At 35.3% G+C, this 14,452-nt stretch overlaps 1 protein-coding gene across 5 annotated transcripts in view; it reads right to left on the bottom strand.

Moving 5' to 3' along the window:
- SKAP2 (src kinase associated phosphoprotein 2) overlaps window positions 1-14,452 on the bottom strand; it is a 259,980-nt gene that overhangs the window by 26,840 nt on the left and 218,688 nt on the right. For all 5 annotated transcript variants that reach the window (XM_054559360.2, XM_054559361.2, XM_024249834.3 and 2 more), the window contains 2 exons: window positions 5,739-5,816; window positions 193-305 (listed from right to left, as the gene is read on the bottom strand). In XM_054559360.2, coding sequence (XP_054415335.1) covers window positions 193-305; window positions 5,739-5,816 — 191 coding nt within the window. The remainder of the gene's footprint in view (window positions 1-192; window positions 306-5,738; window positions 5,817-14,452) is intronic.

The following is a 14,452-nucleotide window of genomic DNA, read 5'->3' as shown; positions in this document are numbered from 1 at the left end:
TTATCTGATTGTGTTTAAAATTTGATTACATTTCACTTGACAAAATAATTAATTATTGTGAACTCCCAATTGTTAACAAGGACCTAGAAGAATTCCAATTGGCATTCTTCCCTAGCGCTGTAAATCCAAACGCATTAAAAATTGAGCTTTGTATTCCCTCTTCACAAACGTCATTTTGGGGAATCTTCTTACCTTGCTAAGAATGTAAATCACATCACCACGCTTAAATGACAACTCATCAGAAAAAGCTCCAGTACAATCCCACAATCCCTGGTAAAAATTAGCATAATCAGTGCTCTTATCCCCTAGGAAGAAGAAAGAGAAAGCATGAATTAGGGCCTTCATGTAATAACCCCTCATTTCAAAATAAACCAATAGAAATTAAACGATGCCCTAGATCACCAAAATAGTCTAAAAAAATTCTGTCCTGAGTAAACGAATATTTTATTACATTCACATGAATCCTACGTCTCACTATCCTCTTAAGACTGCTTTCAAAAAGATCTGATTTTGAATTTCTGCTTTTCTTTTTCTGCCTTTCATCTAAAATCTGTAATTGCTATATGCTGTCATCAAACCAGCACCTAAAAGTTGCTTCCCACTTATTTTAAATAACAAACCTAAGCCCACTTGCAACATGTTCTGAAGATGTGTCTGCCACACTTTACAATGAGCAATATCCATGAGATGTGACACACACTGTGAAATAACCATCTCACAGAATTTGGGACACTTCATGAAAATAATAATAGTAAAGGAGTGAATGTACAAATATAAAACCAAAACTAAGGAACCAAAATTAAAAAAAAAATACTAAACCCTAGAGCTGGTTAATGAAAGACAACAACGTGGAAACGGTATAAAGAGTAATTGCAGCAATTTTCTTTGGGGACATTTGTACCCAAAGCCAAAGTTATCTTTGAAAATTTTTAGCAACTTTGAAATTGCCAGTGTTGAAGCTGCATTTTTCAACAGATTTTTGTCAGCCCCGGTTTAGGACATTAGGCTCTGAATAAACATGAAACATACACTGGAGCATCAGCTCATCCTTCTAACAGCATAAGCACAATGGATGTGATGTGCTCAAACTGCCATACAGACCATTAACTGATTGATTATTTAGCACTTTCCACTCTGTAATACCACAATAAATGGGTAATAAATGCTTTGTCACTTATACAGTGTGGATCTCCTGAAACACAGAACACAGTTAAACACACTAGATGCTTTTGTTACACTAAGAACTGTTTCCTGTTTTTAATTTCATGATAATTGAGTTTTGATGAGTCAACACAAAAAGAATGCACGTAATATCAATAAGATGTCCGTGTGTTCCCTAGCCAGGCAGAATATATATGTGCTAACAACTTCCATCACTGGAATGTCATCTTTGAATTCTGAGGGGATAACTGTGGAGACACAGGCTGGACCAGGGTTGTCATCTCAGTATTGTTACATGGCTCTCAAACAGCAGGCTTTTTGGTGATTCCAACACAACTAGTCACATTAGCATGTCATTAGGGTGTTCATCTTATTACACATTTTTTGTGATTTATACAAAGTGTTAAGTTTACTAGAAAATTTTAAAATTCTCTTTAATATAAGAAATATTTTAAAGCCAAAAAAAAGAATCTGAATAATATGGAGTCTGAATATTTAGGAAGTAGAATGCTACTTTTCGCTTATAAGAAAATAAGATGGACTAGAAAATATACAACCTAGTAAAATCCCTCTATTAAATTTTGTCTCTTGTTTTCTAAGAATTAAAAAAGAGAACGAGGGACAATGGGAGTGGGGAGAGAAGGAGGAAGAGAAAACAGGAGGCAGTGGGAGAGATAGGTAGCTAACTGACTTCTCCACACTAGCATTTGAGCACTCATCACATACCTGCAGGGATGTACACAAGCTTGGGAATCCAACCAAGAACTAACAATGCTTGTGGCCACTCCATTACATTCTTTTCCCCAAAGCATATATTAAGTAAATTCTAAAAAATGGACACTAGAGGGCACTGCAGCTGGCCAGATCACTTCAAACATTGTCAATTTTTTTAAAAGAAAAAAAAATCACTTAATAATAAAGTGACTGATTTCCTTTAAAAACCACTTATTTAGACAAATAGAGATTTAGAAGTTGAAACATTCTAGTCAGATTAAATCAACTGGTAAATGGGTCAAATGTTGTGCCCCTTGCAGTCCGTCAGTGTCAGTTTAAAAGTCAGGGAATTAGAGCAAAGAGAGGATGACATCATTTCACATGCAAGGCCTTCCCCCACAGTAACATGCGAGGCCCTCCCCCACAGTAACTGGCCAGGAGGTAAAAGGATCTAAATGGCTGGTTTCTTTAGTCTGTGTTCCCCATGCTGCTCAGCCTTAGGCTTGCTCCAAAAAAGTGGAAGAAACAAAACTTGGACTAAAAACTAGAGTAGAGGTTTTGGCTTAGCTATGTTGTCCCATTGTGCTCCCCAGCTGTCCAGGCTGCTCTTCCTTTTTTTCAGATTCTCTTACAATAGTTTTTATTCAATAGATTCTCAAAGGGGAGGGGAGAGAAAGAAGGAAAAGAAAAGTATATGGTGATTTCTAACACATAATCCTTATCACTTTGGGGTCTCTCTTCCCCTCGATACGCTTGCTGAAACTCCCATTAACACTAATGGGAGTTACAGGAGCACATGAGGGGAAGAGAGACCCCCACCGTGTGCAAGATGTATCTCTCCCTAGATGTGCATCATGAGTATTTCATTAAATCTTACTGCTGTAAAGAGGCAACAGAGCTAGTGATTTGGCAATACCGGGAAAAAGATGCATTTTCAACTGTGCTTTCTATAATCTGATGATGATGTTACCCAAAGACCAACCTGATTTTTGTGTCCCATATGAGAGCTCTGTTAAAGAATAATTTGTTTATGTCACACAGCTACATACATGTATGATTTACTAGTCTATCTATTTCAGCATGCAATACTAGTTATAAAGCAGAAAAAATCATAAGTAGGGGGAAAAAAAACCCTGGCAGTATATGTTTATTAGCCTTAGTCTCAGGGAAGTAATGTTTGAATTCTTGATATGAAATCTGGACACAAAAATCAGGAACAGTCTTGTTCCTTAAAGAGCAGCAATCTCCTCTAGCTTACTTTTTAAAATTTAAAGTGTAGCTAAACATACACAAAAAATTAAGCACAGACAGTCTCAAAAGCGCAGGTTTGCAAAAGTTAACACTGTTCACCCCTAAACACTGAAAAATAATCCAGTTGAGATATGTATTTTTAAAGATGGGATGAGGCAAATGTCATAAACATATATTTTAAAGCACAAATTAAGTATGTTTAGTTGTCTTTACTATATGGATTAATTTTCCTATTCTATCCACATCATGATCTATATTTTAAAAATTACAAAAAAAACTACATATGTTTCTTGTCCTGAGAAGCATGAATGATTTAAAAAAGCTAAGAAAGAAAAAAATTAATTAGCCAGCCTGTGAAAGATTAAAACAATGTTCTTACTCCTGCTTTTCAAAACATACAAGAACTCATTGGGCAAAGCTAATAGAATTGTTATGAAACATGTAGACAGAGGAGATACTTTGCAAAGATGAAAAACATGGTGACCACGGGTGAAACATGAGAATAAGATAGTGGAGAATCTCTCCTTTGGTGTTAAAAGGTTTAAAAACTATTTTAGAAAGGTAAACGTATTATATAATGTTCAAAAAAAATCAAATGGAATCTTTATTTTATATATATACTCAGTCACGTATCTGCAAGATATATAAGTTTGAACATGAAGGAACTTGTAAGAAACACAAGATTAATTTTGTTTTTGCTTACATACTTTACATTAGAAAAGTCTGTGGTGGGGGGGTTTAGTAAAATCAGTCAATGTGAAAAATATATAACATTCTTGAGTAAGGTTAGAAGTTCATGTCATGTGATGCTCAGCAAGATAGTAATACCCTTGTCAACTCACTGCCCTGCGTGGCAAACAAACTTCTAGTGTTACATCTTTGACAGCCTAGGGAACAGCAAAGGTCACTTCTATGCAAAAGCATTAAAACTGTTGCTTGAAAAGAATTTCATGTCACTAAAGATAAGAATTATTGTAGTGTTTTGTAGCTATTGCATGAAAGGCTAGATCTATTTACTGCATTCCTTTGAGGAAAACTGATTTTTTTTTCCTACCCTCAAAGGCAAAAATTTGGGAGATGTTTACTTTAAAAGGTCTTTTGAAAAATACAATTGCTTTAAGCCAAAATATTCTTATCTGTGGAAGGACCATCCGTATGTATCTACTTTCTATACCTGCACTGAAATTTTCTTAAAAAGAAAACTACATGTTTTTGGCAGAAGTTTCATGATACATAACCCAAAACATATATACTTAAATTACTATTGATCATAGTCCTCAAGGTTTCACTAAGCCTCAGTGTTTTATAGCTGCATTTTATAGGACTAGAGTGTTAACATGTAATGATTTTGTTCTCGCTTCCTTTCTGAAAAAACACTAACCAAAACCTCTTGTAGCAACCTACTTCTGCTTTCCTGTCCAGGTCTAGAATCAGGCCTCTGTTTCCTTTCCACATGTCACAGTAGGAAGGACTCTGGAAAGCTACTTCCTGAACACACACTTCTTGTCCACCCGGCCTTGACAGCTTGAAAGAGTGATGTATGGACATATCAGAGAGGGGAAGGTGACCCTAACTCTAGCTTTTTGCAAGACACAGAGATGATATGGCAGACCTTGCCCCAGCTGACATGTGGCTATGAAGAGGTGTAAAGTCCTGATAAGAAGGCAGTCTTTCTCTTCTTTCCGTGTAAAATAATTGCTGGTTTATCAAAACTAACCTCATGCTTGCACTACAGATATGGTTTATCTCCTGCTATTTGGAAATAACAACAAGTAAGAAAAGTTGTCCGTATCATGTGATTTTGTACAGAGTGTGTGCAATTATTTTTCCAGTCTCATTCATAATTAGTACTTGGGGATATGTGCCAAGTGGAAATGGATAAGGAGAACATCCTTCCTACCCTTTTAGGCCACCAGTGTCCTTTTCCAATTTTTAAGCTGCTGTCACTGGACTCTGGCATTTCTTACCCAATTCATTTGCTTTCTGTGTTAATCATATGCAATGAAGATATGCATGGCCAACATTTAAACAGGCTGCAGATCAATTAGCGGTCTTAAGTTTATCTGATTTTTATCAAAGAAGACAGAGCTGTGGGTCGATTGTCAGAGCCTGTGTCAAGTTGACCTTTTCAGAGATGTCTACATTGCCAGTCCCCTGGGCAACTTGTTGTCCCCTGTTAGTCTCTGAATGGCAGAAGTCTGTTCTGCTCAAGCACAAAGTATACACAGATGTCTATATTACATTCTTATAGGTTTGACAGCAACTGCATGTTGTATCTATAAACTGTCCTTTAGCAGTGACACTTCCTCAATGATGATAAGCTAATTTATGCAACTAAATCTCCTTTGTGCAGAAATGAAAGCTAATTGAGTCATTACAAAGTAATTCAGGAAGGAATACCTTGTATAAATTGGCTTACTTTATAAATCCTTCTCAAGTGGTTTTCATGCATCCTAAATGGGACTAAGCAGCTTATCAGCCATAAGATATCCAAGCCAAACAAGCCAACTTTGGGGAGCTGTGTAAACATCTTTAGAACAGTAAGAACATGGATAAAATGAAAGTGAACAAAAGCAAAATAAGATTTGCCAAGAAGCTACACAATTCATTACCTGAGGTGTGATGAACACTATCCTGACCCATCTTCCTTTGTTCTTCCACTTTCACTGGAGCACTGTCCTCTTCTTCTTCTGTAAATAAACATCAATGGCACACTGAAGGGTTTCCTCAGGGATAACAATACAGTACTCACTCAATTTTAAAAGCAAAACTAAAAGTTTATAACACATAAACATTATTTTTCAAAGAATAAAACAACTCAAGATTCACATTCCTTTTTCAACAATCTAACACTGAATAAATAAAATACTAGCTGCTGCCAAATAGCAAACTTTCCAACTTTCCAAATAGCAAACTTTCCAACTTTCCAATAAAATACTAGCTACTTCCAAATAGCAACCTTTCCAACTGGCTTGGCAAAATTTAAGATATGTACTAATGCACTGCATGTTTTGTTTTAAATACTTTTAGAAACTCATCTGGAACAACCTTAATTTCAGGAAAACCCTTAAATCCAGTAAAGTAACACCCAGCATTATACTGATACACCACATTATACTGTGTGGCAGGAGTATCATATATAAAATCATGGTCCCTAAAACATCATATAGCAAGGAGAAATGTGTGATTAAAAATGCAGTTAACCTATAAATCATTTATTATCATATAATTTCATATGTTTTCTCACTTAATCTTCACAGGAAGATACTATAATGATCCTCATCCTTTGAGGTAATTCCCCCAAAATTATACCAAGGACCTATTATGTGTCATATACAATGCTGGATGTTAAAATCTCATAGACAAATAATTTTTAATCCTCATTCTACAGACAAGTTTATTTTTAGAGACTCAAAAAGGTGAAGTAACTTCCAAAGTGTGTCATTCGAACTTAAGTTTGTGATTATAAAGTCAATGTTCTTTATCCTACATATAATCAGTGCTCCATTTACATTTGTTCCACATCCACCTATACCATTCCTTCCCCAAATTATGCAAAGAAATAAGATAAAATTAAATGAGAAGAGTTTTAAATAGACTTAATAAACTAATTCATTTACACCAAGAAAAATATTTATTACATTATTTTTCCTCACCTAAGGATTTACATACAAACCTAGAAATACTTAAGGCAGGACATATAAACAAATGGCATGCCAAAGAAAAACTGGATTCAAAGAGAACAATAATTTCAAGAAAACTCCTAAAACTTTAAAGAAAAATATGCAAAATATATAAATGCAGTCATTGTAACTATTCAATCAATCAATCAATCTTCATTGGATATTAACTAACTGTGAGACAGAGGAGATCTACCAAGGAGGTAAAAGTAACAGGAAGTCTCTGCTCACAGGAAGCTGACAGCACAGATGGGACAGAAGACAAGCTCTAAAGGAAAATAGGCTGAAGGGGCCTAAACCTGACAAGTGAGGCACAAAGCACTGAAGAAGTACAGCAGAGAAACCCCCCAACTAGGGAGTACCCACGGAGGCTCCAAGGGATGGAGAGAGTTTAAATAAGGCGAGAGGGTAAGAAGGATATTTCCAGAGGGATAGGTATGATCTTTAAAAGAAAAAGGCACGTTCATATTCATTTTGACTAAAGAATCTGGTACACATAGGGGACGAGCTGGGTAAGAGTTACGCTCATAGTTTGGACCAGCTGTTGAGGGGCCATGAACATCTTGTTATGGACTGCAGGCTTTTAACTGGTGGGCAATAAGAGCCTTAGAAGGTTTTTTGAGCAGAGAAAGGGCAGGACTGAAGCTATGCTTCAGGAACGGACATCTGATCCCATTGTCTCAGACAGCCTAAAGAAGGGGCGGGGAGAGAGACTACTGTGGATAAAGGGGAAGGAAGTCCTGAACTGAAGGGGCAAAGGAAATGGAAAGGAGATGGTTATAAGACGTAAAGGAACCAGAATGGATAAGCTTTGTGCCTGAATGTGGAGGAATGAGGGGGGAAAAAGAGCAACAAAGGATGGTTAAGGTTTTAAGCTTAGTTAACTGAGAAATGGACATATTATTACTAAAAGGAGGATAGCCAAAATAATCTATCTTACTGGGGAACACAAGGAGTTGTGTTTTCAACAGGAGGAATTTAATGTATTGGTGAGGCAACCCAGAGAACATGTCTGGGCAACTGCAAAGTATGGTAGAGCAGTCAGGACTACAGGTGGAAATTTAGGAGTCTCCTGAAAATGTTAAATGGGGATGAATCAAAATCAGCATTTCAACCAAGCTTGAGGGTAGCTGTACTTACACGACAAATAGAACTGTTTTGAATTTCTGTAACTCGATTCAAACAAAATAATGACAACTCCTATATAAGGGACACCTGAAAATATCTGGCATTTTATTCATATTGTTAAACCTAACACTGACAATTTAATATGGTTCAGTCAAATATATAGAAGACCTAATAAAAGTATAGCACTCTTTTAAAAAGTATCCTGTCTCTTTTCTTTTTAACAATAGTTATCTCACTTATGCCAAACCTTAAAGGCTAGCTTTAATAAATGGGTTAATAGGGTGTTTCCATACAAATTTTTAAAGGTAGAAGGAACATTTACAGTCATTATTCCAACCTACTCATTTTATTGACAGATAATCTTGTAAAAGGTGAAGGAGAAAGCTTTCCTTACTTTTCACACTTTCTTTCCATAGCACCCACTCCCCTTTTAATTTAGTCACAAATTCAATAGTAAGAAATAAATTAAAAAATGGATAAAGGCACTCATCCTCCGTCAAAAGCTATAACCACATCAATACAGTAAGTACTATTCGTGGCTTTTAAGAAGAGACTGTGTGGGCCGGGCACGGTCAGTCACGCCTGTAATCCCAGCACTTTGAGAGGCCCAGGCGGGTGGATCACCTGAGGTCAGGAGTTCGAGACAAGCCTGGCCAACATGGCGAAACCATGTCTCTACTAAAAATACAAAAATTAGCATGGCATGGTGGCAGGCACTTCTAATCCCAGCTACTCAGGAGACTGAGGCAGGAGAATTGCTTGAACCCAGGAGGCGGAGGTTGCAATGAGCTGAGATCGCGCCACTGCACTCCAGCCTGGGCGACAAGAGTGAAGCTCCATCTCAAAAAAAAAAAAAAAAAAAAGAGACTGTGGGATTTAGATTTCACTACCCAAATCAGCATGAACATATAAAAATTCATTACAATACTTAATGAAAAAACTCTGCTCTTTGACAAAGTTAACAACGAATTTAGAAGTATTTGTTACTATGAATTTTTTACTTTATTAAAACTTAAGTGCCAGTAACATGTGTTCTGGATTGTACATTGGTGTCAGAGAGCTTTGTCCTTAGAAATATGCACTCTTAAATTATCAGAATAATGATATTAAAAGTATTTACTTAAGAATTAATGTTTACTATAAAATATCCAAATTGAAATCCATGTAAGATGCCATTTAATAAGCAGATTTTAGAGGATGAGATGCTCATTAAGGACACTTCCTTTTTCCATTTTAAACCTGGTAGTGATATTTTTAAACCAAAGCCTTATGCATTTCATATATCAATTTTTCTTAACAATATTTAAACAACTCATTTTATCTTGGCTAACAATACAAATAGCTTCCATATAAAAGATAACAAAATCAAATATGGTGTATGTTTTTGAATCTTAGGCAGGGAAAAAAACCTCAGACTGAACCTTGAATAGAACTTGGCACAAAGGAGATGTTCGATAAATATAGAATGAACAAATGGATTAAAAAATCATAAAAATAAATCTTAACATATTCATTTATTAATAGAATAAAGCTCTTAAAAATATGTAAGAACAAGTGACCAAAATTCTAGGCAATAATCACCTTCACAATATATTAGAAATATATATATTCACATATTTTTTTATTTAGGTTTATTATTAAATATGTATTATTTTGGTGTTGAGGCACAATGTCATTGTACAATACTAATTAATACCTCAAATAGTCAATGTTTGTGAGTTAATATATTCCATTCAACATTTTAATAACAGTAAACAAAAACAGCTCAGCTATGCAGTAAAATCCATCAAACCACACAGATGGTTATAAGGTTTTCATTATGTGGTTTCCATAGCAATCATATTGCAAATCTGGAAGCTTCTTGCAAATAAGCAGCTTGTATTTACATGCCTCTCAGCTGCAGCACAAAACTCTTCAACATGTGAAGTTATTATTCCAATCACACATTGTTAGAAGAATCATCAGGAGATTTTTTTTTTTTTTGAACAAACAGGATGAAAATAACAGTAAAGTGAGCTAAGTGCAGAAGAAAATTCAAACACAGTCACACGTTTACTAAACTGATCAGTGAGAACAGTAGAAATGTTCTGGTAGTCATCAAAAGGTTTTAACAATAAACTCTGCCAAAAATATGAAACTTCCAGGAGCAATCAGACCCTGAAGAAGTAAAAAAAAAAAAAAAACTGCACCCACCCCTCTTTTTAATAGATATTTGGCCTTCTCTCTGAGTTGAGCAAAGAGAGGAAGAATGGCAAATAGTTTGAGTCTTCCCAAATCTTTTTAGCATTTGAGAAAAGGCTTACTGTGGGAAAAGTCATGGCCCTTTTTCCCCCCTTTTAATCTACTTAATTTACAAAATTGATCCAGTTCCATAACAGATGGATTATTACCCTAATATGGATTGCAAATCTGTCTAGCTATGCAGTTTTTACAAAATGGGCATTTATGACTTACTAATGTTCTTATCTTTAGGATAAATAACCACAAAGAAGAGCGATAAGCAAATAGCACCATTTAGTTGACACTGCTTGAAAAAAGGTTGAAGAAAATTTGTTAGCACCAACTCAAGGTATGCGATGTTCACATCAAGGCTGAGGACTGATTTTATCATCTCTTTCAGGGAGAAGAGGAAGACGATATAAAAAATCTTTCACTTACATAATGATCACCTTTCTCACTAAATATCCTCAGAAAACAGCTTTACTAAATTATAATGTACTTTAAAACATAAAACACAGAATCAAAAGTTAAGCTCTGAAATAAAGTTTGGATTTAGATCTCCACCTGTCCAGGTATTATTTAATATTATATATTTTTCTCAGGAAATGTGAATATTTATTGCTTAAATGTTCACATTATATGCATTTATATCCATTATGTAACTAAATCCTCCAACAATTCTATGAGGTAATTATAAGTACTTTTATCATCACCATTTTATGAATATGAAAAATGAATTTATGGAGCTTTAACTTGGCAAGGTTCATACATCCAGTTAGTACATAAGCTGGGATTTTAACTTTAGGCATATGCCTTAACTCTAAGCCACAGTGTCTCCTCCTTTATTTTCATTAAAATCTTCAATTTACAGGTGGATTGCTTTCTAAAATTTTACTTAAAATACTGTCTGTTTGTGGACTTTGAAAACATTTTCACATGGAATAGTAGGTTCTACACTGTCATAGCATCATATCTGAAGTACATCTTAAGCAAACTTTTTAGTGCTGATTTAGAAACAATTGCAACCAGGGGTGCCCAAAATATATGGTCCTCTTTCTCTTCCCCAATTCCCCTTCCTCACCTCTAGCTTTTAACACACTCCTCTGTTCCTAAAGTTACACACTATTTGGGCATTGCACACAAGATGCCCCTGAATGGGAGATGGAAGAGGTGACATGGGGGAACAGAGGACACCACCGGCTAGTCCTAGTGGTAAAATGTAAAAGATAGAAGTACTGGGAGGATATACACAAATGGAACCCCACCCGCTCTTCTCTCCCATGACCTGTGGCAAGCCACAAAGGCTGGAAGAAGGGTTGGAAAAGTTAGAGTCAAATCTAAGGGGTATGGGCAAAAGATTCAAAATTATGACAGCAAGGGAAAGTGAGCTCCCCAGGGGCCTATAAATCCAGAACTACTAGTAATATGAAGGATTTTTATATTATTATATTTTATTATACTTCTAAAGGACTGTTCTGTCTATTCAATAAACTATTATTTTACAGCAATAAAATACATATTTTTAAAAAGATATAAGCATGTACCTTTTAGCATTATACAAACTTCAGAATGAATAGAAGGATAAAGATGAGTGAAATAGCATAGAGTCATGTTTACTCTTATGGAAATTTGGCAAAGTGAGGCCTATTGTTACAGCTCTGTTACTCACATAAACTGGACACTGCTTCTAATTCTTAGTGTCATCTCTGTACTTCAAAGTAGGAAGAGTAAGTCTACCCCATAGCACTCTGAAGAAGGATTTGGGGAAGACAATGAGATAACCAGACTTCTCAGGGGAAAAAATGAAAAATTAGTATGCTCTATCAAGTTTATTACCTTAGGAACTAGGAGTTTTGCAACAATTTATTAATTAAGTAACCAGGAAGGTTAATGTGATATAAAAGGCAACAAAATAAGCAACAGTTGTTCAACCACAAAATCTAATTTTCACCTTTGACATTCTATTATTCTAAGGTTTAATATGAAAAGGTTATCACTACACTTCAAAAGCAAAAGGAAATACCATTGGATTGTAGTAAATTTCTGTACTATGACACTAAAATTAATAATTTAAACACAAATCTGCTTTGGGAGGCCAAGGCAGGAGGACCGCTTAACAGTTTGAGTTTATAGTGAGCAAAGATCATGCCACTGCATTCTTGCCTGGGTGACAGAGCAAGACCCTGTCTCTAACAAAAACAAAAACAAAAAAATACCCATACACACACAAATCGGAAAATGTGAAAATAATAATTTTTCACATAGACATATTTGTTAATATCATGATTGGGATGTTGGAAAAAACTTGAACTCAAGCAAAGATCTCATTTGACAGAGTCTGGAAAAAAAAATCTTAGAAGGGAAAGAAACCTTAGATAGAATCTTGTTCAGTTTCCTCATTTCATAGAAGATGAGGTAAACTGTGGGTGCTGAATGACTGGACCGAGGGCACACAGCTTGCACACTGCACCCTTCTCCCTGAAACTGCCTTCTGTGCACTGCAGACATTTCTGAAAAGTTATCTGCTGCTCGAGAAGGACTCCTTTGTTTCAGGAGCAGTCTTGTATACACTTGATCACCTACAGGCAATAGGCAATTATGGCAAAAAGGAACGTATACAGGTTAAAAACAAAGTTTTCATAGGTCAAATTCGGTTGGTCAGAAGCAACTGTGAGTTAGAAAATGATCCTACTCCTAAAGAGTACTAGGTATTAGGAAGTTATGAAATGGAGCTCCTTCTTGTCCCATTGAATTATTCACTGTATGATAAAAATTCTCCTTCACAACCCAAATTCTTAGCTTTTTATTAAAGTTTATAACAAATTCTGTAATTCTAAAATTCTTTTAGTCCAGGAAAGTCTGAATTCATTTATTTTTCACTTATAGTATCTATAGCCTCTATCTGGCTCTGGATTTCTGATACAATTACAGCTCATTTTTTTTTTCATTTAAAGTAACCCTTTTTCTTATTATTCTTGTTACAAAAGCAATATCTACTCATTGCTGAAAGTCAGAAAATAGAGATAAGCAAAATAAATAAATAAATCATCTATGATCCAAGCATAACCACTATTAACACCTTCTTCTAGGCTACCTTTATTCAGCTACTGGTTTTTCTTAATTCTTATTTTAAATAAAATACCCCAAATGCATATGTATTCACTGTCCCCATACATTTCTTATCCCAAATGTATATATGCATTTCATTGTAAACTGTTTTGAATCCTTTTTTAGAAAGTAAAATACTTCATCTCAATTTAGATTTTTTTGGCTTGCTTTAAATTTTATTAGATTAAAAAATACTATCTAGTGATAAATAGGTTGATGTTATGATTATTTGATTGTAATGTGGCTGTCTTATCAGGGTCTACAACTGCCCACTATAACCTCTGGAAAAACAGCTGATATATGGATGCAGAACTCATTTGTTATAGGCTTTTGCTCTGTTTCCTCTGCTTGCCTATGCAAATATACCCTTTCTCATCATATGCAGTGCATCTTAACCTCATTTTCAAGAGCCCAAGAAACAAAAAGCACAGTTTCATAGAAAGAACCATCACCATTAGACTTACTGGCTCCACATCCCGTATACCAGCAGTGCTTTCCAAGATCTGTTTGCAGGGTGGAGGGTCTGTGGGGTCAAAGCTATTTTCATAATAATACTAAGACATTATGTGTCTTTTTCACTATGTTAACATTTGCACTGATGTTGCAGAGCAATGATGGGTAAAACTGCTGACACCTTAGCATAAATCAACTTAGACTGCCCTGCACTGGCATAAAAGGAAAAAAATGAAAGAAGTCAGTTGCACTAAAGAATGTCCTTGATGAAGCAGTAATAATTATGTTCACCTAATATCAACCTTGAGTATGTAACTTTAATATTCTGTGTGACAAAATCAGAAGAATGTATAAAGCATTTCTGCTACACCACCAGATGTGTAAGAATCTGAGTATTGAGCTGAATTAGCCACTTTTTTATTCATGGAACACCATTTTTACTTGAATGACTGACAAACTATGGTTATTTAGACTTGGGAATCTGGCAGACATTTTCTCAAAAGTAAATGAAATAATCTTGTCATTTCAAGGGAAACAACTGACGGTATTTATTGCCAATGATAAAATTTGAGCTTTCAAGCAAAAATTAGAATTTTAGAAACTTGTATCTGCCACTGTAAGCTTGACAGCTCCCCACTATTTAAAGACTTTTCCAAAGAGATGGATGGTGATATAAACGAAATGTGCGTTTTTCTTGGGTTGTGTCATAGTTGTGTCAATATTTGTAGGTTCTGCGT

The sequence above is a fragment of the Pongo abelii genome, chromosome 6, assembly GCF_028885655.2.
Source record: "Pongo abelii isolate AG06213 chromosome 6, NHGRI_mPonAbe1-v2.0_pri, whole genome shotgun sequence".
Classification (NCBI taxonomy): Eukaryota; Metazoa; Chordata; class Mammalia; order Primates; family Hominidae; genus Pongo; species Pongo abelii.
Note: the sequence above shows the minus strand (reverse complement) of the source record. Positions and strands in the feature narration are given on the sequence as shown.